Below are 27,801 nucleotides of genomic sequence, written 5' to 3' on the forward strand. Positions count from 1 at the left end.
CCCATAGCGTGACAGGTAGTTAAGCAGGCCGATTCCCCGTTCTGGAGGTACGGGTTGCATTCTGTAACACACGTTCCCAAACTTGAGCCTCCTGTCCTCCGCTTACACAACAGCACGAACCAGAGCAGGCTCAGCCCCTCCACTGCTCTGCCCTTTAACTTACCTGGGTTTTCCCCAGGAAAAAAAAAAAAAAATCCCACATCATCAACCACTCAGCTGCCTGGCGCTTCACCTGCCTGCCTGCCTTCCATTTCAGGTACAGCAGCAAGAAACTAAAAGGTTCGGACATCACGTGCGACTTCCACCAAGCCACCTCATTTGTCAGCCATTTCTGAGGCAAAGTGCTGACGACCACAACTTTCCACAGGGCCGCTGCAAAAAACTTTAAGCCTCACTTGTAGCATTGAGGCCATTTCCAGGCGTTTTTGCTGTGATTTCAGCTAACTGGCCCAGGTTCTTACGGAACTAGAAGGAAGCAGGAAAGTTGGGTTTAACTGAGCAAATATATTTTAGCTTATTAATACATTAGAAAGGTATAAGTAGTGACCATTATACAAATTATATTAAGAGCACAGGATGTTATCCCTCTTCCAGGTATTTTAAGAGTGCCAGAGCATAAACTCGTTTCATGGGATTAGAAGTGAAAAAATAAGGGGAAGAAGGGGTGGGGGGGCAGAACCTACTATGCAAAATAGCTAAGTGAGAAATTCCGGCTAATTTTAATCGAAAAACTTCATAGACCAGTTGTAATATCATGAAAATGATTCAAAATGTATTCCCGCGTGGGAGAATGACATTTTGAATATTTTCTAGAAATCACACCGAAACTGTTACAGTTACAAGTAATTAAATTTATTAGACCTCTATAATTTTTATAGTCAGTTTTGGCCAATTTACAGGTTTCTTGGGGATCATTTTTGGTTTAAACACACACACACACAAAAAAAAAAGCATCATAAATCGAGTTCACTTATACATCAACCCCTCCCCTAGCCCCGTCACAGCCACCTAAAAAAGGGGGAAGCCTCAGCTGCACACAGGCCGAGCAGCACACACACTACACTACAGCGAGAGCGTCAAACCGATACAAGGCTGTGGTTTATTCCGATTACACGTCGTAAAAAGGGTCCGCCGGCGTCTCTGTACACATGTATATAATGTTACATCCCACCACTGTAAAAAGCCCCCCCCGTCCCCCCCCCCCCAGTGTCACTCCCCCAGCTTGCTGGGGGCTTTCTCCTGTCTGTGCAGGTCCTTCTCCTTCAGCAGCTGCAGGTTCTCGGCTCGCAACCTGTCCACCTCCAGCTCCAGCTGCCGCACCCGGGCCGCCTCCGCCGCCTCCCCCCCGTACTTTTTGCTCTCCATCCTCAGCCGGTTGTTCTCGTCCTCCATGCGGGAGAGGCACTTCTCCAGCTCCAGGTACTCCTTGACCAGCTCCTGCTTGCTCATGTTCTGCAGGCTCTCCACATGGTACCGCTCGTAGGTCTCCGAGAAGTCCCTCTGCAGAAACTCGCTGCCGTCGCCCCCCATGCCGTCGCTGCCGCCGTCCTCCTCGGCCGCCTCCTCCAGGAAGTCCTCCTCGCTCGTGTCGTCCGACTTGGCGGCCGCCCGCCGCGGGTACAGCCCGGTCTTGAGGTCGGGCTCCTCCTGGTCGTGGTCCTCCATCAGGAACTGCGTCGTGTTGTAGGGGGCCACCGGCTGCCCCTTGGCGAACATCTCGGCGCGGAGCCGCGAGGCGCGGAGGCTCTGCCGCTCGTCGAACTGCTGCTTCTCCTCCCAGCTCAGCTTCGAGTAGGGCTTCCAGCGCCGCTTCTTCTTCGACGGCCGCCGCCGGTGCTTCTTCTTGGCCGGCCACTCCTCGGCGCGCCCCACGGCCGCCCGGTACCGCGGCCCCAGGCCGGGCCGCGCCGCGCCGCCCTCCGCCGGCCGACCCTCGGCGCCGCCCGCGCCCTCCGCCGCCGCCTCCTTTTCCTCCGCCGCCGTCGCCGCCGCCCCGGGGGCCGGCAGCCGCCCGGCCTCACCGTCCGCCGCCGGCGGCTCGCCCCGCTCGGGCTCCGGCTCCGCGGCGGCCGGGGGCTGCGGCTCGGCGGGCGTCGCGTCTGCCATGGCTCCGGGCTGCGCTCCCGGCCGGCCGCTACCCGCGCCGCATGGGGTCCCCCTCAGGCCGCCGGGGCCATGGCACGGGGCCGAAGCCCGGGGGTCGCCGCCTCCGGTCGCCGCCGGTCGCCGAGGGGTTAACGCCGCTGGGCCCGCCCCCCCGCGCGCATGGCACGCGCCGCCGCCGCCGCCGCCTCCTCCCCCCTTCGCGCCCCGCCCCTCCCCACACCGCCGCCCGCCGCCACCGCCGCCAGCTCCCGACTGCCGCTCCCCGCCCGTTTCCCTGCCTTATATAGCCGCGAGCGCCCCGCCCCGCCCCGCGCAGGCGCGCTGCTCGCCCCGCCCCTGCCGCGCGCCGCGCCCCGCCCCCGCCGCGCGCCCGCCGCCGCCACCGCGGCTCCCCGCGAGCCGCAGGCCCCGCCCCGCGGCCAATCGGCGAGCGCGGGGGGCGGGACCGCGCGCCGCGCCCCTCCCCCTGCTCGCAGGGGCAAGCGGGCGCTGATTGGCGGGGCGGAACGCCACTCGCGCGCCGCTCAACCAATCGGAGGGGCGGGGGCGGGGCCGGGCCGTACCACGCGCGGGGGGGGGCGACCTTCAGGGCGGCGCTGAGGGCAGCGGCCCTGCCCCCCCCGCGCCCGGCCGGTGGCACGGCCCGAAAAGAGTCCCCGCGGCGCGGAGGGAGACCCGGGCGGTGCTGCGGCCCCGCCCCGCCCCGCGGCCCGGCCCCGGCCCCCCCGGGGCTGCCGGGGGTCGGCGGCGGGGCCCGGGAGGCCGGTGGGGGGGGGGGAGGGGAGGAGATGGGGGGGGTGCGGGCGGAGGAATCCCGGGGCCGCGCTGGGTGATGCGGCCCGGCCGCGCGGAGGGAGATGTAAACAAACCGAGCGGTGACGAGGCCCGGCTTAAAGGCGCCGCGGCCCTCACCAGAGGGGCGGGGCGGAGGGGGCGGGGCCGAGCGAGGGAGGGGCGGGGGGGCAGGAGTGGGGGGCGCCCCGTGGGCACGGGGGGGGGGGGCAGCCCCCGGGGACCCCCCCCCGCCATGGCCCTGCCACCGAGGGGACACCGGGACACCGCGCCCGGGGCTGGCGGGGCCGGGGGGGAGCGGCCCCCGAGGGACGGAGGGACGGGGCCGGGGGGAGGCAGGGCCCGCACCGGGCCGGGCCTGTGCCGGGGGCGCTGGGAGCGGGGTGACCCCCCCCGGCCCGCAGGTGCGGGCCCCGCCGCCCCCCTCCCCCCGGGTTCCCCGCAGCAGCACGGAGCGGGCGCGGGGCTGAGAAGGCAACGCTTTAATGAGGGGGGCCGGGCGGGCCGCGGGCCCCGAGCCCCCCCGGTGCTCCCCGCGGGCCCCCTCGGAGGGGGGGGGGGGGGCTCCGGCCCCGTTGCCACGCTCGCGGTGCGCAGGCCCCGATCCCCCGGTGCGTGATGGCGGCGGCGCTGCTCTGGGTGCGGGGAGCGCTCGGTTGCCCCCGTGCGGTGCTGGCCGGGCCCCAGCGGCTGGTGGCGGCGGTGCGCGGCGGCCCTGCCGCCCCCCCCTCTCCCCGGGGCCGGCCGCGGGGGGGGCTCCGGGCGGCCCCGGGCTCGCAGCTCGGCCCCCTCGGGGCCGGGGCCGCCGGTGGCAGGAAGGCGGCGGTGGAGGAGGGAGCCCCGGGCCGGGAGCCCCGTCCCTCCCCGGTGCGGCGGTCCCGGTGCGGCGGTCCCGGCTCGTGAGAAGCGGAACGAGGACGGTGGCGGCGGCGGGGCAGGCGGAGCGGGGCCGTCCCGCGGCGGTCACCTCTTGGTGCCCTGCCAGCGGCGCAGCAGCCACTGGGTGACGAAGGGCCAGGCGAGGAGGAAGAGCAGGGTGCGCGGGGACACCGCCAGCGGCCACGGGGACGCTGCCTGGCGAGGGACAGACGGAAGCCGGGTGGGTGGGGGCACAAGGTCACGGTGGCACCGGTGACACCGAAACCCCCCCCCCCGGCCCTTATCTGAAAGGGCGGCAGGGGCACCGTCACGGCCCGGCCGTCCTTTTCGCGGCCGTCATCCCACCGAGGTCTCCTCGTGCTGCCGCCGCATCGTCCCTGCCGCCCGGACGCTGGGGACACGTCCCCAGGGCTGCTCCTGCTTTCCAGCTGAGGGACCGTCCCCCCGTCTGTCCCCCCCGCCGCCCCCAGCGGTGTCAGGGTAGGGGCTGGGGAGCCAGACCCAGCGGGGCAGGGCCACGTAGGGGCCAGCCCCGTGCAGCACCGTGCCTGCCTCCGACTCACCTGCGGTGCGAGCAGCCGGCCGGGTTCGGTCCCAGAGGCGTCGCCCTGCGAGACAGGAGAGGTGTCGGGGGGCGGCCGGCGCTGGGCATCCCCGTCCACTGCATCCCGAGAGAGAGGGGCTGGGCAGAACCGGGCCCAGGCAGGGCTCTGCAGGGCAGCGGGGCCGGGATCCCAGGGGCAATGGGGATGGGGGCAAAAGGCACAGGGACCGGCGACACCTGGGGGGGCACCACAGCCCCACCAGCCAGCACCCGCGGCCCTCTGCGTGGCCGGGCACACGTACCTGCGCGGAGGCGAGCGTCTCCAGCTCGCTCAGGCGCTGCAGCACGCGCTGCATGTCGTCCTGCAGGGCCCGCACGGTGCCGGCCACGTGGGCGTCCACCTCCGCCAGCAGCCCCTGGCTCCCGCGGGCAAACTCAGGGGCGCTCTCGGCATCCTGCGCTGCCCCGGCGAGCTGCGGATCTGCAGGGTGTGAAGACGGGTGCTGCTCAGGCCGGGCAGGCCGAGCTCCCCGAGGAGCTGAGGCCGTGCGCTGCTGCTGACGGCTCTCAGCGGGTGCCCGCGCCCTGCCCCGGGCTGCCCGCACGGCTCTGCCCAAGCTCGGCACACGCAGAGCTGGGAGCTCCCAGCCCGGCCCAGCAGCCCACGTCCCTCTCCCCCAGCGGCTCTGGGGACAGGGACTGGCACCGTGTCCACAAGCGTAGCAGTGGCCGTGGTGGGCGACCTCTGCCCCACCGACACGGCACCTGCACGGGCACACGCTGGGTGCCTCGGTTCACCCAGCGCGGCCGCGAAGGCCAGGAGGGTGCCTGGCCTGCTTGGCTGCCACTTGGTCGGGCCCCAGGGCTCAGCGGAGGCTCAGTGGAGCCCCAAAACCTGCCTCGCCACGGCCCGTGTGACGCCCAAATGATCCTCGCTGCGAGTGGGGGACAGGCAGGTGCCTGCCGCGGCACGGGCTGCTCCTTGGCCCCCGCGCCGTGCTGCCCGCTCGCTCCAGTGCCCCGGGGACAGCCCAGCCTGGCTTTATCGGCCTCGTTACAAGTTAACTCCCAAGGTCAAGCAGCCCGGGAGGGTTGGCGGAAACGTTCACGGGGAGATAAGCGCGGTGGCGGGCCGTGCTCCTGCCCCTCCGCAGAGGGAGCCCCGCTGGCGAGGGTGGCAGAGCCAGCCCCGAGCACGGAGCCCCCAGCCGTGTCTGGCAGGACGGGGAGAGCACGGGGCAGGAGCAGTGCTCCTGGCTCCGTCCCCGCAGCAGCGCAGACGCCGGCAGCACCGGGGGCTGCTGGCGTGCGACTGGCACCACAGGGAGGGCTGGAGCAGGCAGTGGTCCTGTACCCCGGAGCAGCGCCTCCAGGGGCGCCAAGACCAGCTTTGCCCGCCCAAGCCCTGCCGCAAGCTTCCAGCCACGGCCGAGGGCACCGAGACGCTGCCGGCGGAGCCGTGCGGGGCTCACGCTGCCGGGGAACCGCGCTCCAAGCCGGGCTGCCGCAGAGGAGCCACGGGCCCAGCGGTGCAGGGCAGCAGGCACAGCTGGCACAGCCTGGGGACGACAAAGGGGACCTGTCCCGGAGGGGTGAAACACGGAGCTGCCTGGGCACTGAGGGGTGAAGAGAGGGGACGCACGGGACTTGTGGCTACCGCGCCAAGCCGCTGGTGGTCACAGCCCTCGCCTCTCTGCTCAGCCCCTGCACGGGCACCCCAGGGCTCCCCGGCGGGGAGGGAGCAGCGGGAAGGCGCCAGGAGCCCAGCGCTGCACCCACCTCTGTCAGCGCCCGGGGCTGCGAGGCCAGTGCCGCTCCTCCCCGCTCGTCTTCTGCCTTCGCCCCGCTCTCCCCGCCCAGCGGCACGGGGCGCTCGGGGCTCAGGCCCGGCCTGGGCGCTGTTCGGGGAGAGCCCCCGCTTGGCCAGCGGCTGCCCAGCCTGTGCAGGGGTAGAGAAGAACGGCCCTGAGACCCCCCCCTCCCTCCCCGGGGGCTGCGGGAGGCCGGGGCGGAGGTCCCGGAGGACGCGGGCGGCCTCATGCCTCCTGCCCACGGGCGCTCGCTGCGGCACTGGAAGCGCCGCTCGCTGCGGGCGGCACGGCACTGCCTGCTAGCGCAGGGACGAGCAGGGAGCAACGAGCGAGCGGCGGTGCCAGCGGGCGCCTGCACGGCTCGGGGCCAGCCCTGCTCGGCCGCCGGCGCCCCGCCGGGGCCACGCTGCAGCAGCGAGGGAGGCTGCGGGTGCTGCTGGGGCACCCCGAGGGCCCCTCAGCCTGCCCTCGGTGACGGGGACCGGGCTCCAGCGGCACCGGGACACAGCAGGGCTGCTTCGCGGGGACCCCTGCAGGTGTTGGGGGTGTCGCAGGGCTGCCAGGAAAGCAGTGCAGAGGTGACAGCAAGACGCAGAGGCGGAGAGCCGCCTGTTCAGAGCAGGGCTGACAGCAGGGGACGTTCCTGCCGCGGCGTGGCGGGACCCCAGCCCTCCTCGAGGCCGTCCTGCCCCGGGGAGACGTTACCTGCTCGGGCTCCATCTGCTCCAGGGTGTCGCAGAACACTTCCCCCTCGGAGTCACTGGCCACCTGGCTACCCTCGCGCGTGCCGGCAGCAGGAGCCAGCCCTCCTCCTGGAAGGGAAGCACAGGGCTCAGCCGCAGGCGGTGCCGGCGTGACAAAGGCGTTTCGGGAGCCGCTGCGTTCGTGGGGCGGCGGAAGCCCCGCGCGGGCGGGCACAGGGCAGCAGGGCTGCAGGTGGGTGCAGAGGCGGTGGCTGCGTGCACAAAGCAGGGTGGCAGGAGGAGGCCGGAGCTCTTCAGTGGGAGGCTCAAAGCAGCGTTAACGCCACCCGCACGAGGCGGCAAAGCGTCGCTCACGCTCCTGGGGAGGAAACCGAGGCACAGGGGGCGAAGGAACGGGCTGCTGCTGGCTCAGCACCGCGGCCGGGACTCTGGGGGCTGAATTCCCCGTCCCCTCCCTGCCCAACGCGTTGCGGAGCCTCGCTCGCAAGCCCCAGTGCGGGGCTTTTCGGGGCAGGTTTCTGCGCACGTCCGGCTCCCCCCGGGAAGAGGGCTGCCGCGTCCCGACAGCACAAACCCTGGCACGGAGCGCTGCAGCACCCAAGGGCCCAGGGAATTAAGTCCCTCCCACCCCCCCCAGAGTCCAGCGCCGCTGAGGGTCACCACAGCGCACCCCGGACGTCCCGCGGGTGCCACCAGCGCCCGGGTGACAGCGCCCGGCTGCGCTCACAGCCCCAGCCCACGCTCGGCCGCAGGCGCTCGCTCCGTGACCATATTCGCTCCTCGAGGGAGGGCCGGGCAGGACTCCTCCCTACAGCACGAGGCCGAAGCAGGGGCCCCGCCGGGCGGGGAGAGCTGCGCGTGCCGCCACGGGGCGGGGGGGGGAGAGCACAGGGAGTTTGCTCTCCCCAGCACAGCGCCGGCAGCGGGTGGGTGTGCTGGGGCCGTGCAAATCCACCACCAGCAGGGCACTGCCAGCCCCAGAGAGCGGCTCCCGGCCCTGCCGGCTGGGCAAACTTGGCTCGAGCCGAGGGAGAACTTCCCCTCCCAGAGCACGGACCTCCCAGGGCATTTGCCCCGTCCGCGGGAGCACGTCTCGCTCCCGGCCCTCAGCCCCCAGCTGCAGCTGAGCAGAATCGGGCCCCTTTGCACAGACACGAGCGACGCGGAGGCACCCAACGCGCTCAGGGTTACCCCCGGGGTCCACAACAGCACCGAGAGCTGCCCCCACGGGAAGCTCCGGCTCTGCGTGACCGGGGCGGCGCCCGAAACACGGGCAGGGTCGGACCACACGTGCCTGAAGCCGACAGCTCTGCGGAGAGACCGAAGCCCGGCCCGGCCCTGTCGCCGGCGCCTCCTCCGCGGGGTCTCTGCCGGGTGCTGGCCACGCCGGGGAGACCAACCTGGCGCTCGCTGCCCGTCCTGCTGCTCCCCGGGCAGCGCCTCCTCCCGCCGCTCCTGGGCCGGGCTGCTCGCTCGCTCGTCCTGGCTGGGGTCGGCCGCCTGCTCCTGCCCGTCTGCACGGAGACAGAGAGAGGGAGAGCAGAATGAAGGCGCTGCGGGCGTCCCCGTGGTGCAGCCCGCCCTGCTCGGCTCCGCGCTGGGCTCCTCGCAGCTGTTTCCCCGCTGGGCAGAGCCGGGGGACGTGCGGATTTGGGAGCCCGGTGCGGGGAGGACGTGCGCAGCGGCGAGCTCGATGGCTAACAGCAGAGGAGGAGAGGCTTCGCCCGGGGGCAGGCAGCAGCCAGAACGTGTCTGTTTTTATGTACCAGCTCCCCCCGTCTCCCTGGGTGCCCGGTGGGGCCCGCGGGGTGAAGCCAACCCTTTGGCAGCCAGGACTTTGCTCTCCGCTCCTGGCCAGGCAGGGATGTGGCAACGCTGCCCTGCAGGCGCCTTGCCCACGCACCTCCGCGGGGCTGCCGTCCCCAGCCCGCCATCACGACAGGCTCCCAGGGCGCAGGAGCGTGCGGGAAGGCTGCTCCGAGACCGCCACCGTCCCCAGGTCTCTGCTCAGAGCAACTCCTGCGCCTGCCCCAGCGGGCAGCGTGCGGTCACCTCCGCCGCGAGGAGCCGGGCTCCGCCACCAGCCCCCGTGCGCCCGCGGGGCCGGAGGAGCAGCAGCGCCTGGGCGGCAGGACGGAGGTGCTTAACTGTGGGTCCGGGGTTGCTTCAGTCTCGGCCTACGTGTGCAAAGCTGCTTGGGAAAGCTTTGTCGGCTCGAGAGCGGCTGCGACCCTGCGCCGCTCACAACTGGGCTCCAAGTCGTGCTTTATGGTGCGCCGGCTGTAAATAAACGAGAACGAGTGTGGCTCGGCCACCGCGCGCACCACCTCTGTCCTGCAAGGCGAGGGAAGCCACGCAGCTCTCTGCGGGCCGGCGTCTGCCACGTTCTGACCGCACCTCGGGCACCGCTCCCAGCGCCCACCCACCTTCCTCGCCTGCACTATCACCAGCAGAAGTTGCAGCAGCGCAACATCTCAAGGCAGGTTTAGGAGCCTTTAGCACAAATGACTCAACAGCTCAAGAAGTTCAGGCCTTTAAACCACGTTTCGGGCGCCTGGGGTTCATTTGCTCTGCAGACAGCGCCGGGTTTAGGTACAAACGAGGCTGTCATTTCTACGCGTCACTATGCAGGGGGACACTCGAGTGGGTAAGGACTGGGAGGTTAGCCCCAGCTTCTACGTACCAGAGAAAAACAAAGTCTATTTGCATTTTAAAGGAACTAGATTCCGCATAAACACAGAGAACAAAAGCGTCTGGGCACCACGGGACAGAGCAGCCACTGTAAGGCCAAGCCATACAGGAGCGTGCCCCCCAGGCGACGTGTCTCGGCAGCTCTGCGGACACAGGGGGTGACAGTGGCTGTCAGAGTGGGGACAGATGCCTGGGGACAGGCAGAGAGCAAGGCTGTTTGCCAGAGCTCTTCTGACCTTAGGGAAGCACTGACAGTTTATACCTGCTGCGAATACACCCCATGGCTCACCTGCTGCTGAGCTAATCTGCTGGAAGTTAGGCACAGGCACACGTCCGGGTGCACAGCCTTTCTGCGGCAGCCACCCCTCTGAAACAGCACGGATGGCTCCCAAACAGCCCAGCCCCTCACTCGCTCAACCACTTCTCGCAGGAACCGCCCTGCTCCTGGGGTGAGAAGGGTCCCCAGCGACCCCTCAGCGTGAGACAGCAGCCACCAGCCACATGTGGAAAGGGCTGGAAGGGGACTTTTTATAGTGCAAGGCTGTCCCAGCATCTCCAGATCCCACTAATCCCCTTTCTCAACCCCTGTTTCTCCACCTCCGCTCTGCTGCAAAAACAGGCACCTGTTTCTACCAGATGACCCTGGCTCTGCTTGGCAGCCCGCCCTGCCTGGAGGCGTGCCCGTGCCCAGGCTGACCAGGAGAAAGAAAAGCCCCGCGGCCAGGATGCTGGACCTGCACCGAGCCCCTGGCTCTACCTTTGGCTGCATACGGCCTTGGGGTGTTCAGAAGCCAAAGCTCAAGTTTTCTCCCCAGACATTTAGGGCAGAGAGAGCCCAGGCTGAGGAGACACCTGCTGGAGAGCGATGCTCAGACAAGCACCTCAGCAGCACCTGCTCATGAGCTGGGGAGCCAGGCGGGACGTGGTGTGTCCCCCCTTCCCCCTCTTGGGGAGCAGAGCCTCGAGGCAAGGGCCATACCGGGACAGCAGCAGCAGGGGGGAGCAGGCGTGAGGAGCACAGCACGGGAGCGAGGGGCGTGCGGGGCAGCGGGGGGGCAGCGGGGCTCCCACTCACCCCCTTCCCCTTTGAAGAAGTCCTCGGGGGGCCGCGGCATGTCGCGGATCACCTCGTAGAGCGGCTCGAAGTACTTGAACATCTCCCGCGTCGCCTCGTCCATGGGCACCGTGTCGATGACCTGGGGACGGCCACAGCTGCGGCAGGGCCCGGCGGGGGGCACCGGGCCGGCCCCGTCCCGCTCCCCGCTACCTTCTGGGCCACCTTCTTCATCTCGGCCACGTACGCGGCCATGGCCTCCTCCTTGGACATCCGTCCCAGGCTGTGCCACGCGTCCCTGCGGGGCACGGCGCCGTCAGGCGGGGCCGGACCGGGCCTGCACCGGCCCCGGAGCGACCCCGACCCCCCCACACCCCACCCCCTTACCACTTGTACCGGCCGATGGGGTCCCAGAAGCCGGGTCGGGGGCCCTGGCAGCGCCCCGCCGTCGCCTGCTTGTAGTAGCTGTAGAAGCGCAGCATCTCCTCGTAGGACGGCCGGTACGAGCCTGCGGCACCGCAAACGCCTCAGCGGGGCCGCGGCCGCCGCCGCCGGGCCCGGTAACGGCCGAGCTCCCCGCCCCGCCCCGGGGACCGGCAGCCCGGCCGCACTCACCGCTGCGGGGCAGCCCCTGGATGACGCGCACGGCGGCCCGGAACTGGGCCCCGCAGCCCGGCTCCGCCATGGCCCCGCCGCCTCCGCCCCGGTCCCGATCCAGGTCCCGGCCCCGCCGAGCGCCCCTCCGTGAGGGGAGAGCGCGGGGCCAATCAGCGCGCGGCTTTCATCAGCGCCTCGGCGCCGCGTCCAATCAGCGAGCCGCTTCCGAAACGGGCCGCGCTGCCCCCTCCCCTCCCGGCCCGCTCGGTGAGCGGCGCGGCGGAGCCAATGGGAGCGCGGCGCGAGCGCTCCCTGCTGGATGAGGGGCGCGCGGCAGCCAATGGGAGAGCGGCTCGGTCGGGGAAGCAACGCCCCCTGCTGGTCGGGGGCGGGGCTGCAAGGCGGCGGGCAGGGGGCGGGGCCCCGGTGCCGTGCGGGGGGGGGATTTAAAGGAACAGCGCCCGGGGATAGCGGGGGGGATTTAAAGGGACAGTGCGTGGGGGGGGGAGGGGACACGGGGACGGGGACGGGGTGGGGGGGACAGGGACAGGGACAGGGACAGGGACAGGGCACGGGGGCACTGCAGCAGGGCGGTGAAGCAGGGCACCAGAGCTGGTTGTGGGGACACTGGGACGGGCCCGTGGGATACTGGGAGCACTGGGAGACGTATTGGGGGCACTGGGAAGGGTGTGTGTCGTGGGGGGGGGCTCACCGCGGGGCGGGTGTCACTGCGTGGGGCAGGGGACTCACCACGGGGCACGGGGCAGCTGGGCCTAGCGGGGCGATGGGTTATTTTTGATTATTATCTTGGTTAATTATAAAAACATCATTGGGGTTAATGTAAAAATATGATCGGGTTAATTGCTGTGGTGAGGAGGGGGCGCAACTGGGCGTCGCGGTGCTTCCCCGGTCCCCCCGGTGAGGCTGCAGGGCGTGGGTGTGCTGCGGGGGGACGTGGGTGGCAGGGGGACGTGGGTGGCAGGGAGGCACACGGCGCCCTGGGGACATGGGCGTTACGGTGACAGGAGTGCCCGGGGGGCCACAGCCAGCTCGGGGACCACCATGGGCAGACCTGCAGTCACCTGGGGGCTGCCTTGTCCCGGCCCTCAGCCAGGGCTGGGTGCGGGGAGGGAGCCAGGCCCCGTCTCTCGGCAGCCCCCCGCAGGACCGCAGCTTGGTTTTCCCACATTTGGGGGCTTTGCCCTCACCTGAGCTCCGCATCCCGGACTCGGGAGGCTCAGGTGCAGAGAAAAGCCCTGGAACCGCCGCGTCTCCACCCCGCGGGGCCGCAGGGCCGCGCCGCTTGGCGACATCGCCCGCGCTCGGTGCAAAAGTTCAAGGCCCAGCAAAACAAGGCAGCGAGGAGGATTTTCCATCCTCCCGCGGCTTCTGAGCTCCCACAGAGGATTCCTGCCCCCCCAGGACTGCGGCCCGGGCTCTGACTCACTGCAAAACCAGCCCCGGCCGCGGCGAACGCCCCGGCTCCAGCCCGCCGTGGCCTGGGCCCTGATTCACGGGACGCGTGCTGTGCTGGACGGGGCCGGGACCGCGAGCCGCTGCCCATCGGCTCCCTCCACGTCACGGCAGAAAATGGCAACGCTGCGAGGGCCTGGGGTGGGATCTGCTCCCTCAGGGCCCGGGGTGGGATCCGCTCCCTCAGGGCCCGGGGTGGGATCCGCTCCCTCAGGGCCCGGGGTGGGATCTGCTCCCGCTGCAGGCCGTGAGGGATTTCCAAGCCGTGCTCCCCCCCGCCCCGGGCTCGGCCGTGTTTATTTTATGCAATAAGCCATTCTTTCCCCACTCGTAATCCTGCTATTAATAATATTGGTGGTGGCGATGTTTTTTTTTTTTTTTTTGCTGGGTTGTGGTTATGCAACGTGTTTTGATTCCCCGGCGCAGCCCAGGGCTGGTGCAGGACGGGGGGGGGGGGGACGTGTCCTACCCCCGGGGGCTGGTGGCTGCCGCCGCACTCACGGCACCGTTTCACGGTTCGCTTCTCCCCCGGGATCCTCCAAAAATCGCTTGGTGTCGGCAGCTGAATTCCTGCCCGTGCAACTCCCCTCGGGGGCCGAGGGCTTGGAGCGGGGCCAGGGCAGAGCCCGGCTATCCGGTTGCAAGTGCATTTCGGCGTGGATGCAGCTGCTTTCCGAAGTTTTCCAGCAGAGAAAGAGGCGTTTTGCATCAATACACCAAATGCCTTCATTTTTGCATAAATAACACCAAATGCCTTCATTTTTGCATAAATACACCAAATGCCTTCTGCAGCTCCTGAACGGGTAAAAGCCTCGGCCCAAGCAGAAGGGGGCACTGCCCTGGGCTCTGCTGCCCCTCGTTAAAATTCCCCAAGTCCCCACGTCCCCAAAGGCCTCAGCACCCCAAAAACACATCCGAGGGGCTGCCCAGAGGTTCCCCCCAGCTGCCCACACGTGCCCCCGGCTCACCGAGGTGTCGCACCGTGGTGCCCAGACACCACCCCGAGCTGCCCAGGTGTTGCCCTGGATCCTCAGACATTGCTCCAGGACGCTCACAGACCATCCAGGACACCCGGGTGTTGCCCCAGGGGCCCGAGGGTCTCCCTTGAAGTAGAGGTGTTTCTCCAGGATAACCAGAGGTGGCCCCAGGGATGCCCCGATGTCGTTCTATGGTGCCCCGGTGTTGCCCTGGGTGTACAGATGCTGCCCCAGGATGCCCAGAGGTCACCCAGGGTGCCCAGATGTTGCCCCAGGACAACCAGAGGTTGCTCCAGAGATGCCCAGATGTTGCCCTGGATTTACAGACGTCCCCCCAGAGGGCTCAGAGATTGTCCATAGTGCCCAGATGTCACCCCAGGGTGCCCAGATGTCATCTCAGGGTGCCCCCCAGTCCCACATGTGGCCACGGTCACCCCCTCCCTGACCAGGGATGTCCCCCCGCGCGCTGTGGCTCCCATTTCCTCGCTTTGTGCTGTGGTTCCCAGTCCCCACGTCCCAGCCTGGGGCAGCCTCTTGTCCCCCGGTGCTGGCAGTTTCGGCAAGAAGTGCTACCAGCCAGGTGGAGGCAGCCCTTGTCACCGGCACAGGGCTTGAAATCAACGCCCGGCCCGGTGGAGGGGACGGGGACGGGGAGCCTGGGATGGGGCCGGGTGCTCTCCCTCCGCGCCCACCCGTCCGTCTGTCCCCTCCGACCTGACCTGAGCAAGGAGAGAGCCCGCCACAGCCGGGGGAGAGGTGGAAATGGGTATAAATGGAGTGAATTGGGGTAAATCCCACCCCATTGCACATATCTGCACACACGCACGTGTATGCACACACAGGCATGCACACACGTCCACAGCAGCACACGTGTGCGCAGGGCTGCACACACGTGCACACAGCCGCCTGCACACGTGTAGGTGTGCACACGCGTGCCGTGCACAGGCGTCCTCCGCAGTGTCACGTGGAGGCGAGGGGACATGGTGACACGGCTCCTGTGCTGCAGGCCTTGGTGCCAAAAGCTTTGGTGCCGGGATCCGGACCCCAGGCAAGGCCACCACGTCCTGCACCACCGGCGCGGCCGTGTCCCCGTGTGCCACCAGGCTGCCACCACCCCGGTAGGCCAGAACAGCGTCACCCAGTCCGAGCGCACTGGGTGCCACCGGCGCTGTGACAAGACGCTGTCCCAGGGTGCGGTGGCAGAGGGGGGGCCCACGTGTCCCACCTGATGCTTGGCACCAGCTCCAGCACCGGCACCGGCAGCCGTGTCCCCGGGTAGAGCGGGGTCCTGTGACGGAGATGGGGGCCCCCCCCGGGTGCAGGCCCCTGGGTTCAACCCCGCCGGTACTGCTCCCCCCCCGGTACTGAACCCCCCCCAGGTGCAATCCCCCTGGTACCGACCCCCTCTGGTACCAAACCCCCTCAGTACCAACCCCCCTGCCGGTACCCCCCCCCCCCCCCCCGGTACAATCCCTTCGGTACCGCCCCCCTCCGGTGCTGCCCCCCCGGTACCGAACCACCTTGGTGCAGACCCCCCCGATGCAGCATCCCCCTGGTACCGACCCCACCCCCCGATGCAGAACCCCCCTGTGCAATCCCCCCGGTACCGACCACCCCCCCCCGGTACCAACCCCCCGTGTACCAAACTCCCCGGGTACCGAAACCTCCCCCTGGTGCAATCCCTCCGGTACCGCCCTCCTCCGGTGCCGCCCCCCTCCAGTAACGAACCTCCCGGTACCGACCCCCCACCGGTGCCGACCCCCCAGCAACGACCCCCCCGGTGCATTCCCTCCGGTACCGACCCCCTCCAGTGCCGAACCCCCCGATATCGAAGCCCCCGGTGCTCCCCCGGTGCCGAACCCCCTGTTGCCCCCCCCCCCCCGGTGCAATCCCCCTGGTGCCGAACCCCTTCGGTACCGAGCCCCCAGGTGCCCCCCGTTACCGAACCCCTCGGTACCGACCCCCCCCCAGTGAAATCCCTCCGGTACCGAACCCCCCGGTACCGAACCCCTCGGTACCGCCCCCCCCCGGTACTGAACCCCCTGTTTCCCCCACCCCCCGGCGCAATCCCCCTCGGTACCGAACCCCCCGGTACCCAAGCCCCCGGTGCCGAACCCCCCCGGTACCGACCCCCCCGGTACCCCCCCCGTTGCCCCCCCCGCCCCGTCCCGGCCGGGTTACGCCTCCCGGCCCTTCCCCGCTCCGGGCCCCGGTCCCGGCGGGGCCGCCCCGCCCTGCCCGGCCCCGGCCGCCGCCTCCGCCCAGCCGGGGGGGGGCCGAGGGGGGAGCCCCGGGGGCCCGGCGGACACCGGCAGCACCGGGCCCTCGCCATGATCTGCGGGCGGAGGGCGCGTCCCGGCGCCGAGCAGCCCCGGGCCCCCCCGGACGGGGCCGGTGGCCCCCGGCGAGCCGGCAGAGCCTTCAGGAAGATGGGTGAGGACCGGGGGGGGGCACCGGGGGAGGGTCCCGGACCGTCCCGTTGCCCCCCTCCCCGCGGCAGCGAGGGTCCCCGGTTGGGCGGTGTCCCCATGCCGGGAATTGTCCCCAAGGGTGGGCGAGGTCCCCGTGGTGGGGGGGTCCCCGTGGTGGGGGGGTCCCCGTGGTGGGGGGGTCCCCGTGGTGGGGGGGTCCCCGTGGTCAGGGGGTCACCGTGGTGGGGGGGTCACCGTGATTAGGGGGTCCCCGTGGTCGGAGGCTCCCCATTGCCAGGGGTGTCCCCGTGGCTGGGGGGGTTCCCTATTGCCGGGGGGGGGTCCTCACTGCAAGCAGAAGGGGACTGAGCCCTTGTCACCCCCGTGCCACCCCCTCTGGGTGACCAATGCCTGTCCCACGGGGCGCAGGGGGACAAGGGGCTCGAGGTGGCTGGGTGGCGGAGGGGGGCTGTGTATGGCCCCACATGGCGGGGGGGGTGGTCCTGGTTTGGGTCATGTTGCGGGTGTCGGGGCAGGAGCTTGGCTCCAGTGGCTTCAGGCGCGTGTCCGTGCGTCCGTGTGTCGCGGTGCCCGGTTGTCTGGGTGTCCCTGCATCAGTGCACCCGCCCGTCCATGCACCCGCCCGTCCATGCACCCGTGTGTCATCGCGTGGCTGCATCCGTGTGTCCGCGCGTCCCTGCAGCCCTACGTCCTGCAGCCCTACATCCTGCAGCCCTACGCCCACCTGTCTGTATGTCCCTGCAGCCCGACACCTGTCTGTATGTCCATGCATCCACACGTCCTCCCGTGGCTTGGCCGGCTCCTGGCCCCCAGCGCCGTGGCTCATGTGGGGGCTTCATGGCCCGATGGGGACAGGGATGGTTCCCCCAGGGAGGTGTCACAGGAGCTGGTGGCAGAGATGGTGGCCGTGTCCCTGAGGCTGTGGCCCGCTCGGGGACCCGAAACTGCCGTTTCCCACCCCAGGCAGAGCGTTCCTGAAGGGAGCGGGGGCACAGTCACTGGGGCCGTTCTCCAAGAATGGTTGCAAAAAAAAAAAACCAAAACAACTGAAAAAAAAAAAAAAAGGAGGAAATAACTTTCATGGAGAATGGACGGAAAAGTCCTGGCAGCGAGACCGTGGGTGTGCAGGTCCCCCGAGGCCACCCCGTCATTGTGCCCAGCCTGGTCACCAGCCCCATCCGGGCTGGGACCGTCACCACCGCGTGGTCCCCGTCAGCCCCGGGGGCACGGTTGGGGCTGCAGGGGACAGGTGACAGCCCCGTGCCTGGCACTGCTGCCAGCAATCCCACACCGGATTTGGGCGGCTTTGCTGGGATCCAGCAGCCCTGGCCTGAGGGCTGGGCTCCGTGACCGCTGCTGTGCCCTGCCCCGTCCTGCCCGGCCATGTGGTGCCCAAGACGGGCTGATGGCAGTGGCTTGTCCAGTCCCGTCCCATCCCATCCCGTCCCATCCCGTCCCGTCCCATCCCATCCCATCCCATCCCATCCCATCCCATCCCATCCCATCCCATCCCATCCCATCCCGTCCCATCCCATCCCATCCCATCCATCCTGCCCTATACTACTCCATCCCCTCCTGTCACACATGTTCCATCCACCCTTTTCTATCCCATCTGACCTGTCCCATCTTGTCCTGTCATGTCCTATCTGTATTGTCACACCCTGTCATGTATGTCCCATTCCATCCCAAACCATCCCAAACCGTTGTCCTGTCCTGTCCATCTTGTGTCATGTCCCACGCCATGCCATGCCATGCCATGCCATCCCGTCATCTGTTCTATCCCCTCAGTCGCATCCTGTCCTGTCTTTCCTGTCCCATCCCATTACATCATCTTTATCCTGTCCCATCCTGTCCCATTCCATCTCACCCCATCCCATGTCATCTTGTCCTGTCCTGTCATTCTGTCATGTCCCATCCCATGTCCCATCCCCCCCATCCCATCCCATCCCGTCCCGTCCCGTCCCGTCCCGTCCCGTCCCATCCCATCCCATCCCATCCCATCCCATCCCATCCCATCCCATCCCATCCCATCCCCTCGTGTGCCCTGCAGCGTGCGCATACCACACGGAGATGCGCACAGAGCCCCCCCCATTCCCACCCGGTGCCCCTGGAGCCCCCACCGCGGCGCACCCACGGGCTGGTCCCCTCGCAGGGCTGACGGAGGATGAGGACATCCAGCTGATGCTGCGGGGCTCGCTGCTGCGCAAGATCAAGTCGCGGCGGGCGAAGGAGCGGCTGTACCGCCTGCAGGAGGACGGCATGACCGTCTGGTTCGAGCGGCGCTTCAGGCGCGCCCCCTCCAAGCAGATCTGTAGGTGCTGGCGCTGGGGGACCGTCCCCAGGGGCTGGGGACCCCGGGCTGGGTCCTGCCGGCCTCGAATTGCGGGGAGCGGCGGGGAGGGGGGCAGAGCCCCAGCCCACGTGGGGTGCGGGTGGGAGCCGGCACCTGGACCCCAACTCAGCCACGGCCCCCCCCTCCGTGAGCTTGCTCTGCCCCCCAGCCATGGACCAGTGCCTCCCAGTGCCTCCCAGTACATCCCATTCCACCCAGTGCCTTCCAGTACACTCAGTGCATTCCAGTGTGTCCCAGTGCACCCAGTGTGTCCCATTGCCTCGCAGTGTACCCATTGCCTCCCAGGGCATCCCATTACATCCCAGTGCATCCCAGTGCACCCCAGTGTGTCCCAGTGCACCCGGCGTATCCCATTGCCTCTCAGTGCATCCCATCACACCCCAGTGCACCCGGTTTCTTCCACTGTACCCGTTGCCTTCCACTGCCCCCAGTGCTTCCCAGTGCCCCCAGTGCCTCCCAGTGCCCCCCAGCTGAGCCCCCCGAGCCCACTCCCTTTGCTCTCCCCCTTGGGACTGGCGCAGGGACCCGGCTCCATCCCGGCCAGACTCTGTCCCCACTCCCCGGCGTCACCCAGCTCTCTCCACGCTCACTGGGACATCTGCCCAGTGCTGGCACCGCTGCGAGACGGCGCCATCCCCCCGCTGGCGTCACCGCCCCCATCCCCGCAGGGGACAGTGGCCTGGACCCGCTGGGCTCTGTCTCGCCTGGGATTAGTGGCTTTAGCGCGGCCGCAGCATCACCCGCGCCGAGAGCGCCCGGTCCCTGCCCACAGCACCCTGGGGAGCGGAGGGGACACCCAGCGCCGCCATGGGGACACCGGGGGTGGCCGCCAGCGGGGTGCTGGGGCACGGTGGGTGGGGGCGATCCCACGGCCGTGCTGAGCCATCGGTTCGGCTGGGGGCCGGTGGCCGCCTCCCGCACGGGGTGGGGACCGTCACCGCACGTGTCCCCGCAGTCTCCGTGATGCACATCGAGGGCGTGCGCCAGGGCCACCAGTCGGAGGGGCTGCGCAAGTACGGCGGCTCCTTCCCCGAGCGGCACTGCTTCACCATCGTCTTCAAGGGCAAGCGCAAGAACCTCGACCTGGCGGCGCGGGGCGAGGAGGACGCCCAGCACTGGGTGCAGGGGCTCACCAAGCTGATGGCGCGGCTGCAGGCCATGAACCAGCGGGAGAAGCTCGACCAGTATCCTTTGTGGGACAGCGGGGCGCGGCGGGGGGACAGCTTGGGGACAGCCTGGGGCGGGGGCCGGGGCGCTTTCCTTAGCACGGCGCAGCTGGATCCACGGCATCCTGCAGCGAGCCGACAAGAACAAGGACAACAAGATGTGCTTCCAGGAGGTGAAGAGCATGCTGCGGATGATCAACATCGACATGAACGACATCTACGCCTACAAGCTCTTCAAGGTACCTGCCCTGCGCCCTGTCACCCGCCGTCCCCGCTCTGCTGTCACCTGGCTGAGGGCACGCTGGCTCCGTCCCTGCCCTCCCCTGCCAAACGCAGAGGACTGTCAAACTCATGGCACCCTGAGAGCTGCCAATGTCCGGGTCCTCTTGTGACGGGAGCTGTCCCCACTCTGTCCCCACATGGCTCCATTGATCCCCAGGGTGTGACACCTCCCCAGGTGGCTCTCTGGGGACAGCAGCACCTCCCCAGGGCCCTTTACCCCTAGGGAAACTGAGGCACGGCGCTCTGCTCGGCTCCATCCTGAGCTTGGGGGGCAGAGGGACTGGGGGGACACAGCGGGGCTGTGACCCGCGTACTCCAGGTGACAGAGGGCTGGGGGGGACACAGAGGGGACACCTCCCATGCACAATGCAGCCCCAAGCCCCCCAGCAGGTAGCCGAGCCCCCCCAAACTCATCACACAGACTCCCAGCCTGGGTGGGTCTGGCCGAGGGGGCGGTCCCCAAGGCCAAGGGGACGGTCCCCGAGGCCGGGCTGCGGTCCCCTCAGGAGTGCGACCGCTCGGGCGACGAGCGGCTGGAGGGCCGGGAGCTGGAGGAGTTCTGCCGGCGGCTGCTGCGGCGGCCGGAGCTGGAGGAGCTCTTCGGGCACTACTCGGGCGAGGACTGCGTGCTGTCGGCCGAGGAGCTGCGCGAGTTCCTGCGTGACCAGGGCGAGGAGGCCACCCTGCGCCAGGCCCGCGCCATCATCCACGCCCACGAGCTCAACGAGAAGGGTAGGGACGGGGATGTCCCACGATGAGGATGGCAAGCTCGGCTGGTGGCTTGGGTGTGGAGCAAAGGGGGTGGCAGCTAATGGGCGCCATGGGGACATGGTGGTGTCCCCCAGGTAGGCATGGGGCTCTCCAGGGCTGGGGTGAGTGGCTGTGTCCCTCTGGTCCTTCCCTGGTGGTGGCACTGGGTGGCAGTGCGCCAACACAGGGGACATAAGGGTGGAGGTGGACACCAAAGGGACCTCCATGTCCTTAGGGTGCCGTAAGAGTGCCGCACGGAGAACGTGGCACAGCCCGGGGACGGGGGACAGCAGGGCAGGGACAATTGTCTCCATGTCACCAGCAGGATGTGAGACATCTGAGTGGAGGTGGGACATCAGGGGGACCTCCATGTCCCCTGGGTTTATGATGCCAGGTGACCATGGTGCTATCAGGACAGGGGACATCCAGGTGGAGATGTGACCTCCATGTCCCATGGGAGCTGTGATGCCAGCCCCAGGGTGGATGTGGCACTGCCAGGGGCTATCGGGCAGCGATGGGACACCCAGGGGACATTTGTGTCCTCTGGGTACTGCAATACGAGGCCTGGGGGTGCTATCAAGATGGGGGACATTGGGGTGGGGACAGGGAACCTCCACATCTTGTGGGTGCCACCATGCCAGGTCCAGGGTGGTTGAGGCAGAGGTGGACGGAGGACATCGGGGTAGACATGGCCCACCCAAGGGGACTTGTGTGTTCCCTGGGTGCCACAGCGCCAGGCCTGGGGTGAACATGGCACTGCCAGGAGACAGGGGACACCCGTGTGGGGACAATCGATGGGGTGCCACCCTGCCGGCTGCATGCCAGCCCTCTGCGACACCCCTCCGCTGTGTCCCTCAGCCAGGCAGCAGGACCTGATGATGCTGGACGGCTTCATGATGTACCTGCTCTCGGCCGCCGGCGACATCCTCAACCAGGAGCACACCAAGGTGCACCAGGACATGAGCCAGCCCCTGTGCCACTACTTCATCTCCTCCTCCCACAACACCTACCTGACCCACAACCAGATCGGCGGCACCAGCAGCACCGAAGCCTACGTCAGGTGGGTGCTGCGAGGTGCCCGTGGGCACGGCGGGGTTGCTCCGGGTGGTGCGGGGACTCACCCGGCGGCGGCGCGGTGGCAGGGCGCTGATGACGGGCTGCCGCTGCGTGGAGCTGGACTGCTGGGAAGGTGCCGACGGGGAGCCCGTCATCTACCACGGCCACACGCTCACCTCCAAAATCCTCTTCCGCGATGTCATCGAGAGCATCCGCGACTACGCCTTCAAGGTGAGGCCGGCGCTGGCAGCCCCGGGGCGGGTGCTGGGTGCCGGGTGCTCAGCGCTGCTTGTCCCCGTCCCCGTCCCCAGCAATCGCCCTACCCCGTCATCCTCTCGCTGGAGAACCACTGCGGGCTGGAGCAGCAGGCCACCATGGCCCGGCACATGAAGGCCATCCTCGGGGACATGCTGCTGACGCAGCCGCTGGACGGGCAGGACCCTGACAACCTCCCGTCCCCGGAGGTGAGGCCACCCCGCCTGCCGCGGCGTCCCCGTGTCCCCAGCCCGCCCTGAGCTCGGCCCTTCGTCCTGCAGCAGCTGAAGGGGAAGGTCCTGGTGAAGGGCAAGAAGCTGCCGGAGCCGTGGGGTGAGCCCCGGGGTGTCACCGCCATCCCCAACCCTGAGGAAGAGGAGGAAGAGGAGGAGAAGAAAGAAGAGGAGGAGGAGGAGGAAGTGGAGGAAGAAGAGGGGGAGGAGAGGCTGCGGGAGAGAAGCAGCCAGCGGGTAAGGTGCTCTCCTGGGGCTGCGGTGCCAGGGGACCGCGGTGTCCCGGCGGTGCCGCAGAGCGGGGCAGGCGAGCACTGCGGCGTCCCCCAGCACAGCCTCGCTCTCTCCTCTTCCAGGCGCTGCAGGAGATCCAACCGCTGCAGGTGGGTCGGGTGGTGGAGATGGGTGGGGGTCATGGGGGGCGAGCGGCTCTCACTGCCCAGCTTGGGGAACCCCTGGTGGTGCCTCTCTTGCCCTGTGGGGTCTGGTGTGCCATCTCTGGGATGTTCTTGGGAACACCATGGCCTTGGGAACACCATGGCCCATCACTTTGGGGCCTCCATCACCTCTCAGTCTCCGTTGCCTTGGGGAGGGTTCTCCATCGTCTTGGTTTTCCATCACCTCATGGTCTCCACCACCTTGAGGTCTGCATCACCTCAAGTTCCCCATTGCCTTGGGCTGTCCATGACCTCAGGGTCTCCATCTCCTTGGGGTCTCTGACATCTTGGCTTGTCCATCGCTTTGGGGTCTCCATCACCTTGGAGGTCTCCATTGCCTCAGGTTCTCCATCACTTTGGTAGCCTCCATAGCCTTGTAGCCCCCACAGCGCCAGCGGTGCGGGGGCTCTGCGGACCCTCAGGTGGCTGCTGGTGGTCCTGATGCCGCGGTGGCTCCTGCAGGCCAAGGACGCTTCGCAGGTGGCCCCAGAGCTGTCGGCGGTGGTGGTGTACTGCCAGGCCGTGCCCTTCCCTGGCCTGCCCCAGGCCCTGCAACACCCCCGGCCCTGCGAGATGTCCTCCTTCAGCGAGAGGAAGGCCCGGAGGCTCATCAAGGAGGCGGGTGAGGGCAGTGGGACAGGGACGGGGATGGGGATGGAGCCACGCCAGGACACGGGGCAGGGCTGGACCAGGTGGGGATGCTGTGGGCCCTGTCACTGAGGTGGCTCCCTGGGCTGGGGACACGCCGGCCACAGCCAGCTCAGGACTGGTGGGGCTGGGGGCTCGGGATTGAAGGTCAGGGCTTGGGATGTGGCATCTGGGGGAGTATCTGGGGCCAGGGCCTGGGCTCTGGGGCCAAGGTCTGGGCTTTGGGCTCAGTCTCAGGGCCTGGGGTCTACGGCCAAGGTCCAGGGTCAGGATCCATGTTCAAGGTCTGAGGTCGGGGTCAGGTTTTGGGGGCCAGGCCAAGATTTGAGGTCCGCGGCCAGCTGGCTGGGCAGGGTCTGCGAGCGTCCCCTGGCACAGGGGTGTGGGCAGGACGTGTGGCACCCATGGGTGCTGCGGCCCCTGCCGTGCTCATCTGGTGCCCCCCAGGCCCGGCGTTCGTGCGCTACAACGCCCGGCAGCTCAGCCGCGTCTACCCGCTGGGGCTGAAGATGAACTCCTCCAACTACAACCCCCAGGAGATGTGGAACGCCGGCTGCCAGCTGGGTGAGCCCCCAGAACCCCTGGGCACCCCCAAACCGGCACCCCCGGGCCCAGCACCCACCCTGATGCCCCTGTCCCCATCCTTGTCCCTGTCCCCGCAGTGGCCCTCAACTTCCAGACGCCGGGCTACGAGATGGACCTGAACGCCGGGCGCTTCCTGGGCAATGGCTGCTGTGGCTACGTGCTGAAGCCCCCCTTCCTGCGCAGCCCCCACGTCGAGGGCCCCCGCTGCCTCGTGCTGCACATCAGGGTGAGGGTCCCCCCCTCCTGCCAGCGTGGGTGCCACCTGCGTCCCCGCTGACACCAACACCAACCCCAGGCCCAGCCAGGTGCCACCTGCACCCCTTATGGGTGACACCAACCCCAGGCCCAGCCAGGTGCCACCCACCTCTCTTCTGGGGACACTGGTCCTGTCCTTGCATCTCTCTGAGAACCACCCACGTCCCTGCTCCTGGGTGACCCCATCCCGATGCCCGTCCAGGTGCCGCCCGTCTCCTCGGGGACACCGACCCCGTCCCCCGCTCCCAGCCATGCGCCGCCCTTGTCCCTTCCCCCGAGGCCACCGTCCCCGCCGTGCCGCCAGCCCCCCGCACCCTCTGGCCCGCAGGTCATCACGGCCCAGCAGCTGCCCAAGCTGAACCAGGAGAAGCGCAGCTCCATCGTGGACCCCTTCGTGCGGGTGGAGATCCACGGCGTGCCGGCCGACTGCAGCAAGCAGCAAACCGGCTACAGGAGCAACAACGGTGAGCGCCGCCGGGCCCCGGGGCACCCAGTCCCCGGGGGTGGGGGGGGGGTCCTCCGGGAACCCCATGGCCCAGAGGTCCTCTGTGCGCCCCAGGTTGGGCTGGTGCCCAGGACATCCCAGTCCTCCCAGTGCTGCTTCCTCCTCCTCTCCAGTATACCCCAGCCTGGTCCCGGTGCCACTCCCATTTCCATCAGCACTGCCTTGCTGGTCTCCCTTGTCACCCCCATCCCACCCAGTACAGCTCAGCCTGCTCCCAGTATGGCCCCCCTTCCTGCCAGTATACCTCAGCCTGTCCCCATTGTCACCGACATTTCCCCAGTATACCTCAGCCTGCTCCCAGTGTCACCATCATTCCCCCAGTATACCCCAGCCTGGCCCAAATGTCACTCCCATTCCCCTGGTATACCCCAGCCCGGTCCCAGTGTCACCTTCATTCCCTCCAGTATACCCCAGCCTGCTCCCACTGTGATCCCATTCCACCCAGTACATCTCAGCCTGGTCCCAGTATGACCCCTAATTCCTTCCAGTATGCCCCAGCCCAGTCCCAGTGTCACCTTCATTCCCTCCAGTATACCCCAGCCTTCTCCCATTGTGACCCCCATTCCCACCAGTACATCCCAGCCTGGTCCCAGTATGAACCTCATTCCTTCCAGTATACCTCAGTATGAACCCCATTCCTTCCAGTATGCCCCAGCATACCACCCCCAGTGCCACCCCCATTCCCCCACTCCCCCCACACCCCACCCTGGGGTGACACCCGAGCCACCAAGGACCCAAACCCAGTTGGGGCGAGCACGGCGGCGGCGTGATGAGCCGGTCCCATGCCCGGGGTGGCCGGTGGCCGCGGTGGCCGTGCCCACCCTGACACGGTGCCGCAGGCTTCAACCCGCGCTGGGAGGAGACGCTGACCTTCCAGCTGCAGGCACCCGAGCTGGCGCTGGTGCGCTTCGTGGTGGAGGACCACGACAGCACCTCCTGCAACGACTTCGTGGGGCAGTTCACCCTGCCCCTGGCCAGCATGCGGGAAGGTGGGTGGGCGCCCGCGCCCCGCTGCCGGGGTTTGGGGGGGAACGGCCCCGCGCCGCCCGCTCAGCCTGGCTCTGTCCCCAGGGTATCGCCACATCCACCTGCTCTCCAAGGACGGGGCGTCCCTGTCCCCCGCCACGCTCTTTGTGCACGTTAAATGTAAGCGCCTGTGAGGTCCCCGTGGCTGCGGCGGGGGGGACGCCGCGTCCCTGGCCCGTGCCGCACATGGGATCGACGCGCCCCTGCGTGGGGCTGGGCACTCGCCCGCGCCGTGGATGCCCCACTCCCTGCACGGGGCGCAGGGACGGGCTGGGGACACCGCTCGCTCGTGTGGGGGACAGGGTGCCAGCTGGCCAGGGTGACAGCAGGGCGGGTTGGGGTCCCTGTGGGATTAGGGGACCCTGTCTGTGTCCCACGGTGCCACCCCATCTGCACACCCCGCCCTTCCCCTCTCTGGCTGTGACCACATGGGGACAGGGACGCTGTGACAGCCAGGACAGGGTGGCCAGGCCACCACCAGCCCAGCACAGCTCTGGGGGCACGATGAGTGACAGCAACCCCCCCGCAAACATCACCAGCCCCAGCCATGCTTGATCCCGGCCCCTTGGGCTGCGGGGGTGGTGACTGCCACCACAAGGTCCCCAAGGGGACCTTGCCACTGCCACCACAGCCGTGGTATCGAACCTCCGCTTGGTTCAGCGCCGAACGCAGGGCCAGCCGCGTTCGGACCTGTGCTCGAGTACTGGCGATGGTCAAAGATCTATACCCGGCTGTCAAGCGAGTCGAATAAAGGTTTATTGTAACAGAGCCTGCCCGACGTCCTTGTCACCTGCTGGCATCTGCAAGGGTGGCTTTGGTGGCCACAGGGAGCAGGAGGAGATGGTGGGAGCCCCATTTCCTGATGTCCTCCCCAACACTGGGAGCTGGTCGGAGCCACGTTTTGCACGCCCCGTGGTCCCACAGCCCCAAAAAGCCCCATGGCTCCTGGCTCCACTGCCCTCATGGTTGGTGTCCCCGTCACCACTGCGGGGTGGCCCCCAGCTCCGCGGGGAGCAGGAGGGGACTCAGAGGTGCTTGCATAGGTGACACAGGACCCTGGGCACCGGGCTGCAGCAGCGCTGGCAGCGGGGACGTGGTGGCTCCCGGTCCGCCACCGAAGCCAAACCGGCCCAGGCTGGGGTGGGCAAACAGACGCCCACGGGGCAGGGACGTGCCACGGGGCACAACAGCCACAGCGCGCGGGGGGACAAGGACACTGGGAGTGCATAGATGGGCGCTGGCTTTGCGTGCAGCTTTGGAAACCTTTGGCGTGGAGATCGAGAGCATCTCGGAGCGATGGCAACAGGCGGGCTGAGGGTACCGGGGAGCAGAGACAAACCGCGGGGCTGCACCATCGTGCCGTGGTGACAGCGCAGCCACCGCCGGCCACCAGCAGCACGGGGACAGGCAGCCTGCCCTGCTCCTTCCCCACTCCGAGTCCCAGTGCCCGCGGCGTTTCCTGGAAGAGGCACCGCCGAGCTTCGCAGCAGGGCTGGGGTTGGCAGCAAGCTTCTCAGGCGTTGGTTTTCAAAGACGTCTTAATGGGATAGAGGGTTTCCGTGGAAGAAAACATTCCCTTCGCCTCTGAGGCTCCTGCAGCACACGATGATGAGCCTGGTGGAAGAGGCACTGGGGTGGTTGAAGGCTGACCCCCCGGGGAAGGCTGACGGCACGTCGCAGGGCAATCAGTGGCGTGCGCGTTGCATTTCAGCGATTCAGAAAACCAGCGTGGACAGCGCAGCAGCCAAGCGGGGCACCTCGAGGTGCGGCAGCGGAGACGCAGCAGGCACCGTGCGGCCCTGGTGCCACCTGGGGCGGCAGAGGGGGAGCACCCCGGAGTTCAAGCAGAGCTGGGTGCACAGGACATGCTCCGACAGTGGCAAGGATCCGGGTCCCCCTAGGTCTTTGGGAGTTGCTGCTTCTCGGTTCAGCGCTTGCCCCGTTGAGCAGAGAGGTTTTGAGTCTCCGAGGCTGGGGAGAAGGGACAAGGCATTGCTTGCACAAATAGCCCTTAAAAACAAATATCGAGGTGTTCCCAGGACTGCAGGGAGGGACGGCACCATCCTTGCACTTGTGGCAGAGCTGGGCCGGCAAGGACCGAGTTTAACAGAGGAGGGAGCGGATGGAAAACGGCCGAGCACGGGGACAGAGCCGCAGGAGAGCGCTCCAGCCCTGCCACGGCACCGCGCC

The 27,801-nt window shown here is 68.3% G+C and overlaps 3 protein-coding genes across 11 annotated transcripts; 1 reads left to right on the top strand and 2 right to left on the bottom strand.

Annotated features, from left to right (window-relative positions):
* Nucleotides 1–836: 836 nt before the first annotated feature.
* Nucleotides 837–2,243, bottom strand: HEXIM1 (HEXIM P-TEFb complex subunit 1). The gene has a single exon (XM_013198158.3). It carries the CDS (start codon nt 2,104–2,106, stop codon nt 1,210–1,212), a length of 897 nt encoding a protein of 298 aa, XP_013053612.3. The 5' UTR covers nt 2,107–2,243; the 3' UTR covers nt 837–1,209.
* A 1,479-nt stretch (nt 2,244–3,722) lies between these two features.
* On the bottom strand, nt 3,723–11,446 carry ACBD4 (acyl-CoA binding domain containing 4). Of its 7 annotated transcripts, none has more exons than XM_048047854.2 (10): nt 11,197–11,379; nt 10,969–11,089; nt 10,795–10,879; nt 10,507–10,723; nt 8,237–8,350; nt 6,838–6,944; nt 6,101–6,260; nt 4,624–4,802; nt 4,341–4,385; nt 3,723–3,972 (listed from the first exon to the last, which is right to left on the bottom strand). In XM_048047854.2, exons 1-10 carry the CDS (start codon nt 11,264–11,266, stop codon nt 3,862–3,864), a joined length of 1,209 nt encoding a protein of 402 aa, XP_047903811.2. In that variant the 5' UTR covers nt 11,267–11,379; the 3' UTR covers nt 3,723–3,861. The 7 variants fall into 7 exon arrangements, with proteins under 7 accessions (XP_047903811.2, XP_047903813.2, XP_047903814.2 ...); XM_048047856.2 differs by having other exon boundaries at nt 10,603–10,723; nt 11,197–11,356; XM_048047857.2 differs by lacking the exons at nt 6,101–6,260; nt 6,838–6,944 and having other exon boundaries at nt 11,197–11,387.
* Nucleotides 11,447–15,821: 4,375 nt separating this feature from the next.
* Nucleotides 15,822–26,379, top strand: PLCD3 (phospholipase C delta 3). Of its 3 annotated transcripts, none has more exons than XM_048047798.2 (16): nt 15,822–16,061; nt 18,213–18,371; nt 19,369–19,597; nt 19,689–19,818; nt 20,368–20,593; nt 21,470–21,671; nt 21,754–21,898; nt 21,979–22,131; nt 22,207–22,392; nt 22,512–22,538; nt 23,055–23,214; nt 23,688–23,804; nt 23,903–24,051; nt 24,283–24,544; nt 25,425–25,574; nt 25,657–26,379. In XM_048047798.2, the coding sequence occupies exons 1-16, from the start codon at nt 15,959–15,961 to the stop codon at nt 25,743–25,745; spliced, it is 2,487 nt and encodes an 828-aa protein (XP_047903755.2). In that variant the 5' UTR covers nt 15,822–15,958; the 3' UTR covers nt 25,746–26,379. The 3 variants fall into 3 exon arrangements, with proteins under 3 accessions (XP_047903755.2, XP_047903754.2, XP_047903758.1); XM_048047797.2 differs by having other exon boundaries at nt 15,823–16,061; nt 22,204–22,392; XM_048047801.2 differs by having other exon boundaries at nt 15,825–16,061; nt 22,204–22,392; nt 24,409–24,544.
* The last annotated feature ends 1,422 nt before the right edge of the window (nt 26,380–27,801 follow it).

Source organism: Anser cygnoides, chromosome 22 (genome assembly GCF_040182565.1).
Source record: "Anser cygnoides isolate HZ-2024a breed goose chromosome 22, Taihu_goose_T2T_genome, whole genome shotgun sequence".
Lineage (NCBI taxonomy): Eukaryota > Metazoa > Chordata > Aves > Anseriformes > Anatidae > Anser > Anser cygnoides.